Consider the following 19,983-nt stretch of genomic DNA (forward strand, 5'->3'; position numbering starts at 1 on the left):
GAGACAGGTGGGGGGAATAAAGGAGGGTAAATAACATGGTGGAATCCAGGGGAACTCGCTGAGCCTAAGCCCCTCACCTGCCAGTGTCGTGAAGCGCGATGTTTTACGACACCTATTTCCGGCTCGGCGTAGTTTTACGGCTTCCGCCCTCTTCCAGCAGCTGAGCTGTGAGCGTGACTTAGCCCAGGACGAGAGGCAACGGCTCTTTGTCACTTCCGGTGCGTTGCATAGTGGGAAACTGGAGGGGAGTTGAGGTCAGTCGGCGAGAGACCGCGAATCAGGAAGTGCAAGAGTCGCAGCGCAGGCGCGATAGCGGAGTGGCTGTGTTCCCTCCCAGCCCACGGCCGGGGCGCGGGCGCAGTCGGGGGGGGGGGGGTGAGTTGCGGGCCCGTGCCGGGCAGGGAGCGGCTGCGTGGGGCGCTGTAGCGCTGCGCGGTGAGAGCTGCCCAAGCGGGGCGGGGCCGCTCCCGGGCCCAGCGTGGTGATTTAAAGCTCAGATTTTCAAATCATTCAGGGGAACCGTTTCTGCCCCTGTGTCGTTCCCCCCCCCGCCGGCCAAAGCGCCTGCGCCCAGGCCCCCGCAGCGGTGCGGGGAGGTAACGCCTCTCCCTGGGCCCGCGGCTGCGGTCGGTGGGAGCTGAGCTTACACCGGCCCCTTCTTCCGGTGTGGGGCAGGGGCGCCCGGCAGCCTGGCCGCTCCACGCGCGGTGGGACCGGTGGCTCAGCAAGCGGAGTTGTGAGAGCGTCTTGCTAAAGCGAAGGGACCATTCGCGGGAGCGTGGCCCATTGGCACCTGCAAGACGCTCCGACGACTTATGCTCAGCAATCGGTTCCCCCTTGTGTGAGGCTGGGCGTATCCGATGAAACGAGCTGTAGCTCACCAACGCTTATGCGCAGATAAATTGGTTAGTCTCTAAGGTGCCACAAGTACTCCTTTTCTTTTTGTGGATACAGACTAACACGGCTGCAACTCTGAAACCTTTACCAGACCTGAAGCGGAGCTCTGTGTCGCTCAGAAAGCTTGTTTCTTTCACCAACAGACGTTTGGGCCGATAAAAGATATGATCTCACCCACCTTGTCTCTTTAATAGCCGGGGACTGACACAGCTAACACTGCTGATTCAACACTCCTTTACTCAGGCTCAGGCCCTACAAAAATCTTATGGACATGCTTAACTTTACACACTGTTGGTAGTGCCCCTGAAGTCAGCAGGACTACTCAAGAGTGCACAAAGTTAAGCCTTTTTGTGTGTATTTGCAGGACAGAGGCCTAAAAAGTTATTAGTACCATACTCAAACCTTGATCTTTGTGCAAATCTCTATTATTAGTGGGAAATTTGCTGTGGATTTAGCATAGACTAGCTCTACTTTTTAGACTTTGTGTGTTTTGAAATTAAAAAATGTAATTTGTTCCTCTTTCTAGAATGGGTCCTCCCCTAAGGATAGGAGTGCTTATTGTAACAACTGTCAGTGCTGGAAACCCCACTGTGGGGTCTGAAGGGCCAGAGAGATTCTTTTGGCTCATGTATCATCACTTGTAAAAACTTCTCTAATTAGAATTTAGTTAACCATTTGGTTGAGATGTAAGGCTTAGTAAAATTCATCACACTTTCCCACGTCTATATTGGCTCTGCAGGCTAGTATTAGCAAAATGTAGAAGAGTTTGTCACTACAGTAAATATGTCTTTGAATGCACAGTGAGCAGTTCCAATGAGCAAGAATGTACCATTTCTACCATCACTTTTCTGACCATAATTGCACTTTGATGCTTAAATTGGCACTATATGCCTAGTTTCTCCATATGTTGTTGGAAGGACAGACCCGTAAGCATAGCCTTATTGCCGGCACCCAGTGCCGAGAGGCTGAACAACAGCTTGGGTGGTTCGTTACCCGGTGTGCTACACCCAATAATCACAACGGGGTGGAGAAGCAGAAAAGTTTATTTGAAGCTTCAAAAAGGTACAGGGAGATTTGAATCTCAAATCCTGTACACAGAGCAGGAAATTACACAGGCTTTTATACATCCTTTTTCCCAGCATGCTTATCCAATAGCAAGCTGCCCCAAGTATCCATATAGCCAGCCAATCCCGTTCCCAGCTAGTTCCCTGGTTCTCTGTATCATTTGTTAAACTATACATAAAGCTGCTTTATTCAGCATTGTTCTTCCATATCTGCCCTGTTTGGCCTTGCTTAGTTTCAGGCAGTCTGACTCTGCAACAGATTGTTGCAGATTCTCAGTATAACTGCTGTGTGTGCCTCCAGGCGGGGGGGCCAAGGACACTTGGGCCTAGTACGCAGAGCTGCTGCGAGTGCCTCCAGGTGGGAGGGGGGCCAAGGACACCTGGGTCTAGTGCGAGGGGGCTTCATCGACACTCGTGGTCTTCCATCCCCTCGTGTTACCTAATGGCCATGCCCCAGTGTCCCCAACAGCCTTATCCAGCACTGCAAATACCAAAACAACACAAATGATGGAATTCAAAACATATCACACTGTGTAATCTAAAAACATTTGAGTTTGAAACACAGGGTGAAATCCTGGCCCTATTGAAATCAATGGGATGTCATGAGTGTTCCCATTGATTTAAATAGGGCCAAGATTTCAGCCATCATTTCTATATTGGCCCCATCCTGCAAAGCCTTACTGACCAGCTCTTATGAGCAATCCCATTGATTTTGGTGGAATTATATGAATTAATATTACGTAAGAGTTGCACGATTGGGCCTTACACTTGTGCTTACATCTATTAGAATTGTGTCTTTTCATTTTTTCCTAATTTCTTTATTTAGGAAACGGCTAAAACATGGCCAAAATGACTAACTTGGAAGAAGCTGAAGTACAACTTTCTGAGTTAGACCTACTTTCTAGTATGTTTCCTGATGAAGATGAGTTTGTTGTGACTGACCAGCTGGCTGTAGCAGAACTAAAACAGTATATTGATAACACTTCAGAGATCCCATCTTCAAAAGTTCAGTTTACACTGAATGTAAAGCAAGAGGTTGCTGATGCCACTATGGTAATGTAGTTATATTTTTGAAAGAAAAGAAGAAAAAAAAGACATTTCAGATCAGAGTTTAATGCCTTTTTTTTTTTTTTTTCTTTTTAGGTAATGCTTTCTTTATCCTGTGCTTTACCATTTAACTACCCAGCTGTTCTACCAGAAATTACTGTCAGGTACTGTCAGAAATTACTAGACAGGGAACTAAAAGCTAAAATTCACTAGATCAGTACAAACATAATAGCAAGATACAGCCCCAAAGAGTACACAGTCTAAATAAACAAAACAGACAAAGGGTGGAAAGGGAAACAGAGGTGCAAAGTGGTGAAGTGGCTTGCTCAGGGTCATGCAGCAGGTGAGTGACAGAGCTGAGAATAGAATATAGGAGTGCTAGCTCCCAGTACAGTGAAATTAGTGTGGCTCCATGTGGACACAGTGGTGGTCTTCCTGTGTGGATCATTTTACAGGACCATTGCCCAAGTAAGGAACATAGGCTCAGAGTCCCAAAGATATTTCAGTGGGAGTTAGGTGCCAAATTACCTTTGAGGATCTGGGCCATAGTCCATCGTGACAATGCTTCCAGTCGGTTCTAACCTAAGAAGTGAAAGATTGTTTAATAAATCTCATCCTTCTGCTTGGCAGAATATTGTTACTCACTGAACTGCATTATTTCTCTTTTAGTATTTTTGTTTGTTTCTGTTACATTGTATATCTCAGAACACTACTGCAGTGACCATCATAAATTCTCATCTGGGCTTTCCCTGTTTGAAATTTACAGATCTATAGTGCTATATATTAAATCTGCAGTTAGTCCTTAAAGACTAAAATGGGATTTTCTTAGGAAATATTAACTTAAATGTTTTAGCCAAACAGAATGCTTTTGTAGAGCAATATTATACACCAATTCTAAACTAACAACATAATAGTTTTTAGAAATTTTGATTTTCCTACCTTTTAAAAAAGATATGCTAAGAAAACGTGTTAATATTTTTTCCTTAGGTCACCATTATTAAGCCGATCACAGCAGATTAATCTGAACACAGATCTAAAAACATACTTGAAGAAAAACTGCAGTGGTGAGGTCTGTATATTAAATGCAAGAGAATGGGTTAAAGATCATGCAGCTGCTTATATCGATAAGGAGCTTTCATCTTCCTCAGAGACGACATTAAGGACTATGCAGTCAGAAGATATCATTTTCACTAGATTATGGATCTATAGTCATCACATCTACAACAAGCATAAAAGAAAGAATATTGTTGATTGGTCTAAGGAGCTCGCTCTATCGGGGTTTAGCATGCCTGGGAAACCAGGTGTTGTTTGTGTAGAAGGCCCACAGAGTGCTTGTGAAGAATTCTGGTCAAGGTTTGCTTTTTATGTACTATATTCTGTTTTTAAGTAACATTGGTAGTTAGAATATTGTGCTTGTTATGTTGTGGTTCTGTACATTTGGCAGAAGATGGGCAACTCGTAGTACTGGAAAAATCAACATCTTGTCTATGAAAAGTAAGTATTTTATCACAATACATTTATACCTCCCACCTTCTGCCACATCTTATGGCCATCAGGGCCATAAATTAGCCAGCCGGGGTTCTCTTTGCCAAGGGCTTGCAGTGCTTTTCTTCTTGCCTTCCCCATCAGCTCTACGTCAGCTGTGTAGCAACAGTATGCTGTACCACCAGTCGCATTAATATTTTTTATATTGCTTTTATTATTTGTATTCTTGTGTAGTATAGACCTGGTTCAGCTCTGCCCATTTAGTAATAAAGAAAAAGGGTAAGAAAATTTCTAGCACAGACAAGGTGGAAGTGTGCAGTTATATTTAAATCCCAACTTTATTGACTGCTCTGTGAGGTATAAGACTAAGTGCCTTTGATCATCTGGCAGATATGGGTGTAAAGAAACAATGCTCTGATTCTAGGAATGTTTGCAGGTATGTTTGACTGATTGGCTAATGAACTGTAATGTGTATACCAGATATCTACACAATTGAAATTTGTCGATTTTCCTCCTTTCATAATACCTGCTTCAAAAAAACATTTTATAAAATGTGCTACATTTTATCGATGCATATTTCCCTCATTGTTTTCAGAATCAGAAGATTAACATGGCGGAGAATTTTAATTCGCCACAGAGAGGATATTTCTCTGGATGGGTCACATGCTGAGATGCAGAAACAAAGAAAATTCTCATCTTTTGAAGAAAAAGTATTTGATGCGCCTGGTACCAGAGGAAAGCATATGGATCTGGGGCAGCTGTATCATTTTCTAGATGAAAAGGGGTGTGCTGATGTTTTTCAGATGTACTTTGGAGTTGAAGGATGTTAGATCAGCAAGGATCCAATCTGTGAACTTGAAAAATTATGTGACAGTCTTGGATAAATTATTCTTTTCCCCTCTGAAATAGTTGATCAGGGAGAGAAATGGATACTTCTGCTTTATAAGATGAATTCAGTTTTCCATGAAAACGAATATTTTTAAATAATGCTCGTGAAAATGACTACATGAATGCTTTAATATAAACATATTTTAAGAGGAAAGATATAATGATGCTAATTACAAAGACAACTTTTTGAGAGATGCTGTATACTATTTATAATCTGAATGATTAAAACTTCACTTTGGAGAAGTTGATTATATCTATGTAATATAGTAAAAAAGATCCAAACATGGGTGTGTGATTTTCCAATGATTACAGTTATTTTAAGCAGGCATCTCTGGAAAGAAATGTTGTCTTTTACATAATTGAACGTTGTATTTACAAACACTACCAGCAGATGTTTTGATTCCAAAACATTTATTTAATATTTTCTGCTTATAATACTTTCAGTTGAACATGGTGCTTTATAAGGATAGGGGTAGATCCTCCAAAGCCTTACTCATACGTCAAGTAGTTTTATTGACGCCAGTGGGACTAGTCACATGAATAAGGACTTCTCACATAAGGAAAAAAAGATTTGCAATGTGGGGCCCACAGGTAAGACACACTGGTTGCTTTAACAAGTTTATAATTGATGAGTTGAATTCTATTATTATTTCTATTTTAGTAGTGTTTAAAAGCTTTGATCAGGATTGGTGCCCCATTGAGCTAGCCACATACAAACACATAACAAAAAGATGGTCCTTGCCCCCTGTCAAGATTCCTTCCCCACTCTGAACTCTAGGGTACAGATGTGGGGACCTGCATGAAAAACCTCTTAAGCTTATTTTTACCAGCTTAGGTTAAACTTTCCCAAGGTACAAATTATTTTACCTTATTGCTGCCACCACCAAGTGTCTAACAAATATAACAGGGAAAGAGTCCACTTGGAAATGTCTTTCTCTCCAAAATCCCCCCAAGCCCTACACCCCCTTTCCTGGGGAAGGCTTGATAGAAATCCTCACCAATTTGCGTAGGTGAACACAGACCCAAACACTTGGATCTTAAGAACAATGAAAATGAAACTAGGTTCTTAAAAGAAGAATTTTAATTAAAGTAAAAGAATCACCCCTGTAAAATCAGGATGGTAAATACCTTACAGGGTAATCAGATTCAAAACACAGAGAATCCCTTTAGGCAAAACGTTAAGTTACAAAAAGACACAAAAACAGGAATATACATTCCATTCAGCACAACTTATTTTATCGCCATTTAAACAAAACAGAATCTAACGCATATCTAACTAGATTGCTTATTAACTCTTTACAGGAGATCTGACCTGCATTCCTGCTCTAGTCCCGGCAAAAGCAACACACATACAGAGAGAACCCTTTGTTTCCACCCCCCTCCAGCTTTGAAAGTATCTTTTCTCCTCATTGGTCATTTTGGTCAGGTGCCAGCGAGGTTATCTTAGCTTCTTAACCCTTTACAGGTGAAAGGGTTTTTCCTCTGGCCAGGAGGGATTTAAAGGTGTTTACCCTTCCCTTTATATTCATATCACCCCCCAAAAGTTTACAGTTTGCAAACCCTTTTTTATATAATTACTCAAATAGAAATCATACGATTAAGAAGTACTCACATGAGAGAGAATTTGCAAGATCAGACTCTGTATAATTTTATGTCAGATTTCAATAAATTTATATACATGAATTCATAAGAAAAGATTGAACTCTTTATTATTTTCCTTAAAGCAAGTATTCTCCATTGTAAAGGACTTTGAAAGTTGCGTACATTTAATAAGCAGCACACGCTGTGTGTCATGGATGGTGGCGATTAATATATTAGCGGTTGAATTCAGTAATAATCTTGATATTCAAATCTCTTACGTAGGCAAAAAGTGATGAGAGAGCTTTTGTGGTGCATATTTGATTTCAGCTCACAACACCCTTCTCTTTCCTCTTTCAAACGCTGCTAAAGTTTTCGTCTTTAATTGTACTAGAATGGATTTACTTAAGATTAGTAAAAAGTTATCCAAAGTGTACTAGGGAATTACAGTATTTTCAAAAATATTAGTAGAAGCTATGATTTAAAAAGATATTTCAGTTTGGAACTGTGTTAATGTAATTATCACAAAGATATAGCAGCAATTACTAAAAGTGTTCATTTCCCATTTATCTGACCTCTGCAATCATTCTAATATAGATGTTTGTAACTATTTTTAAGGAACATCATATCAAGCTGTCTTGTTTTTGAAAAAAAGCATTCCAAGTACATCAAAATGTACATGTTTGTGCATACTCCTGTTTTAAGTACTTTCATGCATTTATCATCTGAAAGGCTAAGTCATGACTCTTTAGGAAGCTTTACTGTATGTACTTTCAGATTTCTCTCTGGTTGCCATTTAAATGAAAGTGTAATAATTGGGCCATTTAAGTAAATTGAAGAACTTTCATTAATTTCAGTGGGTTTTGGATCAAGCCAAAATATGAAGGCTTAAAGGTATTGAAGGTCAAATAGTCGATTGTAAAGTATGCAGTTTAATGAAGTGTGAGGGATATGGGAGTTTGCTGTGTCTGTCCACACACAGCAGCATCATGGACAAGCTGCCATCTCTGGCTTAGTGGAAACCAGCCAGCACCCTGTACCTTGCATGCCAGCTGGGGAAGGTGCAATGTTGGTGAAGGAAATCCTAGATCTGTGAAAAGCAATATTACCAAATCTTGTGGCATGTGTTGTTTTTTCTTCAAGACCCAGCTCCTGGAATCAAGTGATTTCATGAGAATCTCAACTTTCTTTACAATAAATAAGAAAATATTTCTATCTCTGGTCCCATTATTAAGGACAAAAGCAAAAACGTGCACCCAGTGTACCCAAGGCATGAAATCCAGAGGGAACATAAAAACCTCACATTTATTATTTGTTTAAAAAAACTCATATGATTTTTAAGCCAGTTGATGATGGGGGGGAGGGGGGGGCGTTGTTGTGGCCGGGAAAGCAGGGTGTGTCTCACGGGCTATGGGGGTGAGGGGGGGCGGCGCGGGCAGGGGACTCCTCCCCCCCCCATGGCACGGTCCCCACCCTCCTCCGCGCTGGGGGAGGCTCCCCGGCCTGCAAGCGCCGCCCCCGCCTGGGCCGGCTCTCTGCGGGTCCGTCTCCGGCCGCGTCTTGCTGCGCTGCCGCCGCCGCCATGGGGGGGAAGAACAAGCAGCGAACCAAGGGCAACGTGCGGGTGAGTCCGCCCGGGCCGGGCGGCGGCTCCTCCAGGAGCGGGCAGGGGGAGGCCGCTGCTCCCCTTTGGGCGGGGGCGGGGGTCCAGGCCGCTCCCAACCCCCAGCAGCAGCGGGGTGACTGGCCCCGTCCCCGGCCTGTGCGGCGGGGGAGGCCTGGGGGGAAAGCGGCGGTGCCCTCCCGCTGGGGTCCCGGCCCCACAGCCGCGGGGGATGCGTGCCTGGGGGTGACGCTGGGCCCGGGGTCTGCCCGACGGGGGGATCGGCCTTGGGAAGAGAAGAGCAGGGGGCTCGCCTGAGGCCGGAGACCTTCCTAACCGGTGTAGCGAGCCCAGTCGGAGCTGCCAGGGTCAGGGCTGCGCTAGGAAAGCTTCGCCAGTGGCAAACCCGGCCGGTGGCGATGCACCGTGTTGTGGGCAAAGAAGTGCCGTTCTGGGTGTCGGTCGTATCCCTTACCCCCAGTGAAATAAACCGGACTGACAACAACACTTCTGTGCTGGGGCAGCCGCATCGTTTTGGTCAGAGGCCAGTGTTGCAAAAAAAAAAAAACCCATCTCCTTAGCCGGCGTGGCTGCAGCCGCACAAATGCCTCGTGTAGCCCGGGCTAAAGAGCAGTAGTACTTGCTTCCGTGCGGCAGGGAATAATTGCCTCCCCTGCAGGAGTCGGTGGGTGGCATTCTGTGGACTGTGGTAGGGGGCCGGGAGATCAGGGGGCCCTTATGGCCCTAATCTGAAATTTAACACAGGGGTTCACAGGCCATACTCTAAAGTGGTGGTTCTCAGCCTGGTTACCATTTTGGGCTGCATATGCAGCTCTCGACTCTCTCTCTGTTACATGGGCCCTATCTCCACACAATATATATACTACCTGTATGGCCCTGAGGATGTCACATGGGCCACATCTGGTTGCTGATTGGGCCGCAAGTGACCCAGGGGCCTTCTGTTGAGAATCACTGTTCAAAAGTCTGTTATCATCCACAAGGAAATAATTGGCTAACCAAATTTGTATGCCTGTTCTCACTTTGTTGTTGATTCACTTGGGGACTATGACCTGCAGCCAACTGGTGTAAAATGGAGCAGGTTGAAAACCCTTTTATATTTAAATTGGGGATGCAGCTTGCAGAGACTCAGAAGGCAATGTGACCATCCTGAAATACAGCACTGCCTTCAGGCGTCTATCATCTCCATAGGCGGATTCTTGTCTGCTAGTAGAATTGGCAGGACTAGCATGATTGCCTGGTATAGCATAGTGACTTTTCATTGGGGTTAGTCACATGCTTAGTTAAGTATGTGCATAAACATCTGTAGGCTCATGACCTCATTTCCTCTGTTGCTTGTGTAGGCCTTTCAGACAGCTGTGGGGAAGAGACGTCTTTTAAGAATAGAAAGATGTGATGACAAATTGGCATGGGTCTTGAACGAATGTAGTACCTGTAATTACACTTAATTTATTTTAAATGTACTAGTTTTCAGCTTCTGTTTTGTATAGGCTCTTCTATTGCCACATCAGCATGGTATCTGAGGCCAAGATCAACAGAGGTATTTAGTTTCCTACCTTCCACTGATTTCAGTGGAAGGTAGGGTGGAGCCTAGATATAAAGCCCCACGAATCTGCAGATATCCATGAACCATGTCTGTGGATCGTGCATGGATGCAGATCCAAATTTTATATCTAGAGCACTGCAAATCTGCGGATATCCACATACTGTATTTACGGATCGGATGCAGATACAAATTTTGTATCCGCACTGGGCTTTACCTAAATACCTCTGTGGATCTGAACCTGAGTGCAATCCAGAAGTGATGTGACATCTGTCATGTGTGGTTTGTTCATTCTCTTCCCAGGGTAAGAATTGTGTGTGCAGTGTAGTGTTTAGTTTGGGTAGGGTTGTTTTTTTTTTTTAATATGTACACATTGCTATGTGTTTATATTAGGGAAGGCAAAGGAATGCTGGGAAACGCATCATTATGGCAGATTTTAAATTCACAGAAATTACTTAATTCAAAGTTATGGTGGCCACATCAAGTGTAGTGTAGCTTAGCCCCCAAGTTTGTAGTAATTTTATGCCTAATGATCACAAAATTTCTATTGTTGTTTTATTTATTTTTTTTTTTAAAGAAAAAACCAACAACTTGTGAAAGTTAACTGATATTAGTTACACTTTTGTTAAAACTTTGGAACTTGGGCTGTTAATTATTTGCAGTTAACTCAAGCAATTAACTCAAAATAAACTAACTCGATTAAAAAAATTGTGATTCATCACAGTTTTAATTGCACTGTTAATAATACAATACCAACTGAAATTTATTATAAATATTTTTGGATGTTTTTCTACATTTTAAAATATATTGATTTCAGTTACAACACAGAATACAAAGTGTACAGTGCACACTGAAGACCCTTGTTAAAAAAAAAAAAAGCATTAATTAAATTTGTGACTGACCTCCTTGGGGGAGAATTATATGTCTCCTGCTCTGTGGTTTTACCACATTCTGCCTTATATTTCGTGTTCTAGCAGTTTTCGATGACAACCCAGCGCACATTGTTTGATTTAAGAACACTTTCACTGTAGATATGACAAAACGCAAAGAATGTGAGATTTCTAAAGATAATTACAGCACTCAACGCAAGGTTTAAGAATCTGAAGTGCTTCCAAAATCTGAGAGGGATGAGGTGTGGACCATGTTGTCAGAAGTCTTAAAAGAGCAACGCTTTGATGCAGAAAGTACAGAACTGGAATCACCGAAAAAGAAAATCAACCTTCTGCTAGTGGCATCTGACTCAGATGATGAAAATAACATGCATCAGTCCACACTGTTTTGGATCGTTATCGAGCAGAACCCATCGTCAGCGTGGGAGCGTGTCTTCTGGAATGGTGGCTGAAGCATGAAGGGACATATGAATGTGTAGCATATATGGCATGTAAATACCTTGCAATATCGGCTACAACCGTGCTATGCAAACACCTATTCTCACTTACAGGTGACATTGTACATAAGAAGCGGGCAGCATTATCTCCTGTAAATGTAAACAAACTTGTTTGTCTTAGTGGTTGGCTGAACAAAAAGTAGGACTGAGTGGACTTGTAGGCCCCAAAGTTTTACATTGTTTTGAAGTGCAGTTATGTAACAAAAAAAAAAATCTACATTTTTAAGGTGCTCTTTCATGATAGATTTCACTACAGTACTTATATCAGGTGATTGAAAAATACTATTTCTTTTATTTTTTTACAGTACAAATATTTATAATAAAAAATAATACTATAAAGTGAGTACTGTACATTTTGTATTCTGTGTTGTAAGTAAAATCAATATATCTGAAAATGTAGAAAACGTCTAAAATATTTCAATAAATGGTATTCTGTTATTGTTTAACAGAGCAACTAAAACTGCAATTGATCACAATTATATTTTTTAATCTCGTGATTAACCGCAATTAATTTTTTTAATCGTTGGACAGTCCTACTTTGGAACTCATAGATCTGCTATGGAACACCTCAAAGCATCAATCTTTTTGGAACATCTGTTCTCTGGGCCTTAAAGAAGTGTGAGGCATTGATTAAAATAAGCACAGGATTAACTTCACTGGAACAAGTTAGAGGAGAAGCTAAACAAAAGAAAAGCAATAATTTTCAATAATAATGCAACAAGTCATGTGATGTTGTTATGTACCCTATCTGCTCCATTCCCTTAAATCTTCTCTGGTCACCTTTGTGTTTGTTGCTGATAAAATCTTCAGGGCAGAGACTGTGGTATTTTATTTTATTTTTTCTCTAAAAGACTTAACACTCTTTTTGGGAGCTGTATAAATAATACCCAGTAGCAAGGAGAAAGGGAAGTTAGCAAACTGCAAACCAAATGTTTTTTGTGGGGGGGAGTAAATGTTCTCTTATCAAGTTTGCTGTACTGTTGCAGTCCTACTGTAAGTAAACATCTTAATGAACAAAGTTTAATGGGTAAAGCACACTCCATTATTTTCCTTTTGGAATGGTCTTAATATTTGGGGTTTTTTGCTCTTTGGATTAATTTTATATTGTGAAAATTAATGAAAATATTGATCCTAAGGTTGAAAAATAAAGTTACCATTTCAGATTTCTCTACTTAAAGTCCTGGTTCAATTTCTTAATGATAAGGCATATAATGTGAAATTTTTCCCTTGGAGCAGCAGATCAATTATAAGACGCAAACCTGCAGGCTCATTTCTTCAAGTGTGATGATTTAGGTTGTGCATGAAAATCGTTTCAAAAACCAGCATTTCAGTAAGAAATACAATGGTTTAAAAGGATATGAATAATTAATTGACTTCTCTCTCTTGTTTATATCAGCCCTCCAGCAGTGGCAGAGCTGCAGAGCTCCTTGCCAAGGAACGTGGAACAGTGCCTGGGTTTATTGGCTTTGGAACATCTCAGAGTGATCTAGGATATGTACCGGCAGTCCAAGGAGCAGAAGAAATAGACAGCCTTGTAGATGCTGATTTTCGAATGGTGCTGCGAAAACTCTCCAAAAGAGATGTCATAACAAAATTAAAAGTATGTGTATCCTATTTCCCTTAGTTTACTTTTTAAATATCCTTTAAGAGAAATATAACTTGAAGGTTTATAGGGTGAAATCCTGCTTCCACAGAAATTATTGGTAAAACTCCCATTGACTTCAATGAGATCATGGTTTAAGCCATAGAATCTAAAAAAAAAAAAAATGGTGACAAAATTAGATGTAACAAAAGTACATATGAGACATTTCTAATATTCACTTGTGCAAGGGTTCTTTTGATATTTTTCTTGGGAAGAGGAATATTTTTGTGTAAAGTGCTAGAAAGGAATCTACCAAAGTAGTCAATTTTACTTTCACACTAGCAAATTCCATAGCATATACTGTAATTTGTTTAGCATCTTTGAAATACTTTTTGTATGCCTCAAAAGCTTGATTTTGATTGTATGCACTTTTTAGATGTATTGGAAGACCTTTAGAAAGGTCTGTCACCTGATTCTGATCCTACTGGGAATTTACAAGAGTAACTCCACTTAACTAGTGTGTTTCGACCCAATTGCAAGAAGTGAACCAATTTCTAGTTTCATGAGAATTACAGTAACCAGGCAGTAGTTGGTAAATTTAGTAAATTTCAAGATATACTTTCACCTGCAATTTTTCTAATCCCACACTGTTGGTATTTTGATTTTAGGCTATGCAGGAGTTTGGGGCGATGTGTAAGGAAAGAGAATCAGAAGTTGTTAAAGGTGTTCTTCCTTACTGGCCAAGAATTTACTGTAAAATCTCACTTGTAAGTATTAAAGGACTTAGGTTATGACAGAAGTAAACCAACAAATAAAATTGCTCTGGGCAGTTTCTGTGGTAATCCACAAGGCAATCAGATCGATACACCTAATTGTATATTTTTGTGGGTTGGCTAGTTTAAAGAAAAAAAAAACTGTTAGAACTTGGAGAAAAGCACTTGGTCCTAAGTGCACTTGGGATGTATCATCAGGGCAACGTGGGGAAGCTTTCATTGCTCTTGCCTGTGCTGTGCCTGCCCTATGGATAGAAGCTTTCAATCACTAGCACATTTAATGAGCATTATCCAGGTTTTTCAGCTTCAGGTTTCAGCATAAGAAAGCTCTTTGTCCACATACATGCCTATGTAGTCAATGAGAACATCCACAGTTCTATGAGATAGGATAAATAATTTAAAGAATATAAAGCCTCATGATTTAGGGCATAAACAATTCTCCAACAGGAGTTAGGAAGAAACTTCACCTGTGATAGATTACTCCATAATTGTCCCTTATAAGAATTTTAGCATGTTTCTCTGAAGCATCTGGCACTGTTTGAGGTAGGATACTGGAATAAATGGACCACTGTTCTGATATGTTACAGCAATTCCTATGTTCCTATTAGGACCCACGGAACATAAAAAATCCACTAATATATCAGTGCCAACAAATGCTTGAGGTTTACAGATCAATTATGCATGCTTCATGCAGACTCCCAGATGTTTTTATGGTAATGAGAAAAGTTTCTTAATTGAAGGCAGTTTCCTATTTTCCGTTTCTTGTACTAACCTTTTTTGAACATTAATGGAAAAATCTAGACATGGATACAATATAAATACAGTCATACATTATATATCTTATGCTATAAACAGTAGTTAATGGAATCCAAAGGGATTATAGCTCTTATGTGGTATGCTGCAGTGATGTACAGTTCATGATAATGTTGGTAAAATAAGGCTATAGTCTGCATTTAGGGATTCCAAGGTACTCATATTACATCAAAATATTTGTAATCTTTAGGATACTCTTCAACCTTTGGGAAGTGTGTAGCCCTGTACACTTATGGAGGTGTAACTAACACCTCTAACATCTTTAATCAATATAACTGTTCTAAGCAAAGTGTAATATAGCGTTGGTGGTTAAACTAAAAAGACAAATACGCTCTGAACAAAACTGTACTAAAAGTAGTTTGTGTCTCTTGTCTGTATTCCAGCATCTAAAAAAATCACAGAAATACTCAAACTAACTTATCCTGTCATATATGATTCAAGGTTGCTTTAAGATATGATTCCTCTATTTTCCATCCCCACTCTCTTTGATGACAATACTGTTAATATAGAAAGGTTATTTAAGAAATTGAAGGGCATTCCTGTGATGAAGATTGGATTCTGCAATCTGTATTCAAGCTACTGGTCCCATTAAAGTCACTGAATCAACAGGATTACTTGCATGATTAACAATTAATCCTAAAAGTTAGAAGATATACACCCCAAATCAATTATTAGTTCTTAAGACTTTACTTCTAGACATTATTAACTGAAATGTTTTGCATTGTTTATGACTAATATTGTTTCATTGATGACAAGGATGGGGGATTAGTGAATATAAGCCTTTAGGTTTGGGGTATAATGACTTAATTTGAAACCATACAATTGAATACAGACAACTTATTGTTTTGAGTGGGGGAAGTTGGGACATGATAGCAGAGCAAAAGAATTTGTGCTTTGGTATTCTTGGTATCAGAAAATGTATTTCTTTTAAAAAATCTTTATTTTAAAACAGGATCATGACCGCCGTGTTCGAGAAGCAACACAGCAAGCTTTTGAACAACTTATTCTTAAAGTAAAGAAACACTTGGCTCCTTATTTAAAAAGTATCATGGGATACTGGCTTATTGCTCAGTGTGATACTTACTCCCCTGCAGCATCGGCAGCTAAAGTGGCATTTGAGACAGCTTTCCCTTCAAGTAAACAACCTGAAGCCTTAGCATTTTGTAAAGAAGAAGTTCTGAACGTGAGTTTAGAGAATAAATACTATGTCTTTAAAGCTTTATGCAAGTTGTTGTCATCTGTTAATGAAGAGAGAAGGTTTTTTTTCTTGCAAATGTTAACTCATGCATTCTTTGCATTTGCATTCAGAAAGGTATAGTCTCTTCTCAACTGAAACTCCTGTTAACGCTAATGGAGATTGAGATGAGGATACATTCCCCAATATCTCCCTTAATTTTTCATACACACTAAGGCTGCATGGGTCTGTAGAGCTATGTGGATGTATAGGAACTAATTTCTTTGCTTTGCATTTCCATACGCACAGCAGATGATGCTCAGTCACCATGTAGGTTCCAAACAGCACTTACCTGTCACTGATAACAGATGCTGGCAAAATATTCAGTTGAACTGGTTTAACTGCAGTAGTAGACTCGACCAATTTCTGAAAGCATGGTTGAACCTTGTGCTGTGCAAGATGTATCTACGTTAGGAAATCTATGTCTGGAGCAGAGCCATTTGAAGTAGGGAAAAATTAGATTACAAGATTGATGGTGGTTATTATAAAGCCCTGATATGGAATTTTTTAATGTTTTTTATATGGGACTACTCTCTGTCAGAACGGTGGCTGTATGGTCTAGCAGTGATCGGATCATGGGACCAGGAGTCAGGAAACCAAAGTTCTGACCCTGGCTCTGCCATTGTCTCCTATGACCTGGATTGGTCAATTCAACTGTCTTTACTTTTGTTTCCTCATTTGTAAAATGTGCCTAATAACTACCTGCCTGCATCAGAGGGGTGTTGAAGCTTCATTATTTAGTGCTTACTCTCATGTGACTAACTTACAGCTCGTGGTTAACTTTCACATATGAAAAAATAAGTTTTCCTGTATTTTGTCTAGATGCTGCAAGACCACCTTCTGAAAGAAACACCTGATACACTCAGTGACCCACAGTATGTTTTTCTACTTCAAAATTTATAGTTTAAAAGTTTTTTCTTTCAAAAATTGTATTTTGTTAATTTCAGTAAATGTAAAATGTATTTCACAAGGGAACAAACTGTAGATTTTTGCAGAAAATAAAAAGTAAATTTTATTGACGACATATTATGCTTTATGCAGTTCTATAGAAAATACTATTTTTTCTAGGGAAGTGCCTTTTTCTATTCTTCACATCACATCAAGCCTGTACAGCTAGCTGCCACAACAGCCTGTATTTCAGTATGCTACCATGGGTGGCAACTGTGCTTGGGAATCTTGCTGGAACTGTGCTTTTGAGCTAGCGGCATGCTTAACCCTGTGTTGTGGTGGGGAACAAAGCCAGGCAGCAGCAATGATGATAGTGTTGGCTAAAATTTTCAGAAGCACCTACAAACTTAAGAATCTAAATTCTGTTGACTTACAATGAGACTTAGGCATCAAAATTCCTAATTCATTTCTGAAAATTTTACCCATTGTCTAGTAATTCTTTCTGTCTGATTTATGTGTATCATTGAGTAGCTGGAGGGCAGAATTGCTTGACACAGGGCATTAGGAACTGGAGGAGACAACAGAAGAGGGGGAAAATGAACTTCTGAAAATACTGTTTTAGCTAGAATTTTGCAGTGTAAACGTTTTTATTGTTTAACACACGCACGCCTTATGGAAAGTTCAGTGTAGTTAAATACACATAGCTGCAATCTCTAGGATGAATCCTAGGATTTTCTTTTCAAAATCGTATGAGAAGCTCATTAAAGAATATACACATTCTGCTAGTTTTCAATTAATGCGTTAAACTTGTTTTTGTTTTTTACCTGAGAACTGTACCGGAAGAAGAAAGGGAAGCCAAATACTTTCGAATTCTGACATGTTCCTTGTTAGCCTTAAAGAAGTTGCTTTGCATGTTGCCAAAGAATGAGACTCATTCACTGGAAGAAAAGCTAATACCCCTTCAATCTCAGAACAAATTTTGGAAATATGGCAAGCACAGCATACCTCAGGTATCTGAACCTTTTTATACCATCTTTATTTTTATAGGCTTTTTCTACAAAAGCAACACTTGAAAACTTAGGGCACTAAGCCATCCCAAATATTGTGGAAGAAAGAAAGAACTGGGTGCCTTGCCCAGCTGTGTTTAAAAGAGTCTTCCAATCACAAGACATATTGACCCTGCTATAGGCAAACGAGCGTCTGAGTAATCTCCTCCAATTTGTTCCTTTGAGGTAGGCATCTGCTTATTTGGAATTTGTGGCTGAAATACAGCCCTTTAAAATTCTTGTTAAAGAAGCAAGCTCCATAAACTTATGGATACATTTAGGCAGGTAATTTTCTAAATTATTGGATTGACCTTCATTCTGCCAAGAACTGTTGTTTGTGTTTATCAGTGCAGAACAACTACAGCATTACATTTCAGTGTTGCATAAAATATTCGTTTAGTCTGTCAAAGCATTTCGGGATGCTTGTGGATAAAAGGTACTCCATAAAAGGAAGATAAGCATTCTGCATAATGTTGTACTTTTAAAAAATATATAATCTTCTCTTCCAGTATATGATCTCTTAAAAAACTTTTGTCACATAATTTCCCTGTTTTTAAAAATCTGTTACAGCTCTGTGCACTAACTGAAAATTTGTTGTTGATTTTTGTGTGTGCTAAATCAAATGTATTTCAGACATGCTTGTGTTCATATACCATTTCTTTTTAAAGTAAATCAAAGTATGTAATTAACAAGCATGGGGAAATTAGACTTTTGATTTGTAGTAGTGAATAAATATTGTAATCCATGGTTTACTGAAATATTTTGTTTTTGTGGCTTACTTTAGGTTCGCTCCGCTTTTTTTGAGTTAGTTTCTACTTTCTGTCAGCTCCTTCCTGAATCAATGAAAGTTGAAGGACCAAGAGTTTGTCCCGCAGTTCTTCTCAGTATTGATGACAGTGATGCAGTGGTGTGTCCAGCTCTTTGGGAATCTGTGCTTTACGTCCTTGTTACCATTGAGGTAATGCAGGAAACTGAATGAGAACTTCTTTTCTTTAAAAGTCAGAGGCTAGTGGTCTGTTCAAATATGTCAGACTTAATCTTTCACATCATACCAGTGCCCTCGGTTTGGGGTTAAGCAGAAGATATCAGTTTAACATAAAGTAACCATTGTGAACCCCTTACTACTGCAAACAACCCTTCCTCCTCCCCTCCCTCCACTATAAGGGCCTGATTTTCAGAGGTACTCCGCACTCGCAGCTCCACTAAAAGTAAATAAAAATTGTGTATGTCCATTATCTCTGAAAAGCAGACAGGAATTTAGCATGTAATTAAACTGAAGTTGTGACATTTAAGAACTTCACAAGTATATAAAATAGCTTTTAAAAATACAAATATTTCTCTATTGAATTATTTATTAGAATTTATAAAAAATGATGTCCAAGTTGGTCTCTAGTCACTGTTTAATTAGAGCCTGATACTGTAGCCACTCAACTCTTCAGATAAAATCCTGGTTTTGCTGAAGTCAGTGGAAATTTTTCATTGACTTCAGTGGGGCCAGAATTTCGTTTAGTGATTCCATAGTGTCCTTTTTGTAACTGGTGTTGGATGTATCTTGTAATTGTTGGCATGACCTATAATCATGTATGAAAATCAGCCTTCTGTTTACTTCATACATTATCAGTTCAAATAATAAATGTAACTTTGACAATGTTTTTTCCCCCTAGAATATTTTTTTGTGCCTTTTGGCTTTCATACAAAATTTAACTTATATGCAGTGTTGTTGTAACTGTTTTGGTCCCAAGTTATTCGAGAGTCAAGGTGGGCAAGGTAATATCTTTTATTGGACCAACTTCTATTGGTGAGAGAGACAAGCTTTTGAGCTTACACAGAGCTCTTCTTCAGGTTTGGGAAACTTACTCAGGGCAGGTCTACACTTCAGTGAAGATACTACTACACCGATGGGAGAAGGAAGGTGGGGGGGAAGCAACTGCGGGGAATTGTTAGTGGGTTGTAGATTGTTTTAATAAGCCATACATACAGTTTATTCAGTCCATGATTTTTGGTGTCTAGCAAAATTATGAATTTAAGATCCCAGGCTTGTCTTTTGAAAGTGTTGTGTAGGTTTCTTTTGAGGATGAGGACTGAGAGGTCAGATTTAGAGTGATCGCTTTGTGAAAAGTGTTCACCCACGGATGAT

The 19,983-nt window shown here is 39.8% G+C and overlaps 3 protein-coding genes across 8 annotated transcripts in view; 2 read left to right on the forward strand and 1 right to left on the reverse strand.

Moving 5' to 3' along the window:
* USP16 (ubiquitin specific peptidase 16) overlaps window positions 1-208 on the reverse strand; it is a 22,860-nt gene extending 22,652 nt beyond the window's left edge. The window contains exon 1 of the mRNA XM_077819617.1: window positions 78-208. The gene's annotated coding sequence lies outside the window, so the exon portion shown is untranslated. The remainder of the gene's footprint in view (window positions 1-77) is intronic.
* The window catches only part of RWDD2B (RWD domain containing 2B), a 7,134-nt gene extending 58 nt beyond the window's left edge, over window positions 1-7,076 (forward strand). Inside the window, exons 1-5 of one of the 5 annotated variants that reach the window (XM_077819675.1) lie at window positions 182-218; window positions 2,788-3,014; window positions 3,105-3,172; window positions 3,996-4,361; window positions 5,089-7,076. In XM_077819675.1, the coding sequence (XP_077675801.1) occupies window positions 2,802-3,014; window positions 3,105-3,172; window positions 3,996-4,361; window positions 5,089-5,323 (882 nt within the window). In that variant the 5' untranslated portion in view covers window positions 182-218; window positions 2,788-2,801 and the 3' untranslated portion in view covers window positions 5,324-7,076. The other 4 variants (XM_077819648.1, XM_077819667.1, XM_077819638.1 and 1 more) reach the window with 4 other exon arrangements.
* A 1,408-nt stretch (window positions 7,077-8,484) lies between these two features.
* The window catches only part of LTN1 (listerin E3 ubiquitin protein ligase 1), a 42,377-nt gene continuing 30,878 nt past the window's right edge, over window positions 8,485-19,983 (forward strand). For both annotated transcript variants that reach the window (XR_013346466.1, XM_077819688.1), the window contains exons 1-7: window positions 8,485-8,583; window positions 12,907-13,110; window positions 13,761-13,859; window positions 15,631-15,861; window positions 16,735-16,787; window positions 17,630-17,810; window positions 18,631-18,804. Coding sequence is in view for 1 of the 2 variants with exons in the window: in XM_077819688.1 (XP_077675814.1) it covers window positions 8,542-8,583; window positions 12,907-13,110; window positions 13,761-13,859; window positions 15,631-15,861; window positions 16,735-16,787; window positions 17,630-17,810; window positions 18,631-18,804 (984 nt within the window). In the remaining variant the exon portion in view is untranslated. The remainder of the gene's footprint in view (window positions 8,584-12,906; window positions 13,111-13,760; window positions 13,860-15,630; window positions 15,862-16,734; window positions 16,788-17,629; window positions 17,811-18,630; window positions 18,805-19,983) is intronic.

Source organism: Eretmochelys imbricata, chromosome 1 (assembly GCF_965152235.1).
Source record: "Eretmochelys imbricata isolate rEreImb1 chromosome 1, rEreImb1.hap1, whole genome shotgun sequence".
Taxonomy (NCBI): domain Eukaryota; kingdom Metazoa; phylum Chordata; order Testudines; family Cheloniidae; genus Eretmochelys; species Eretmochelys imbricata.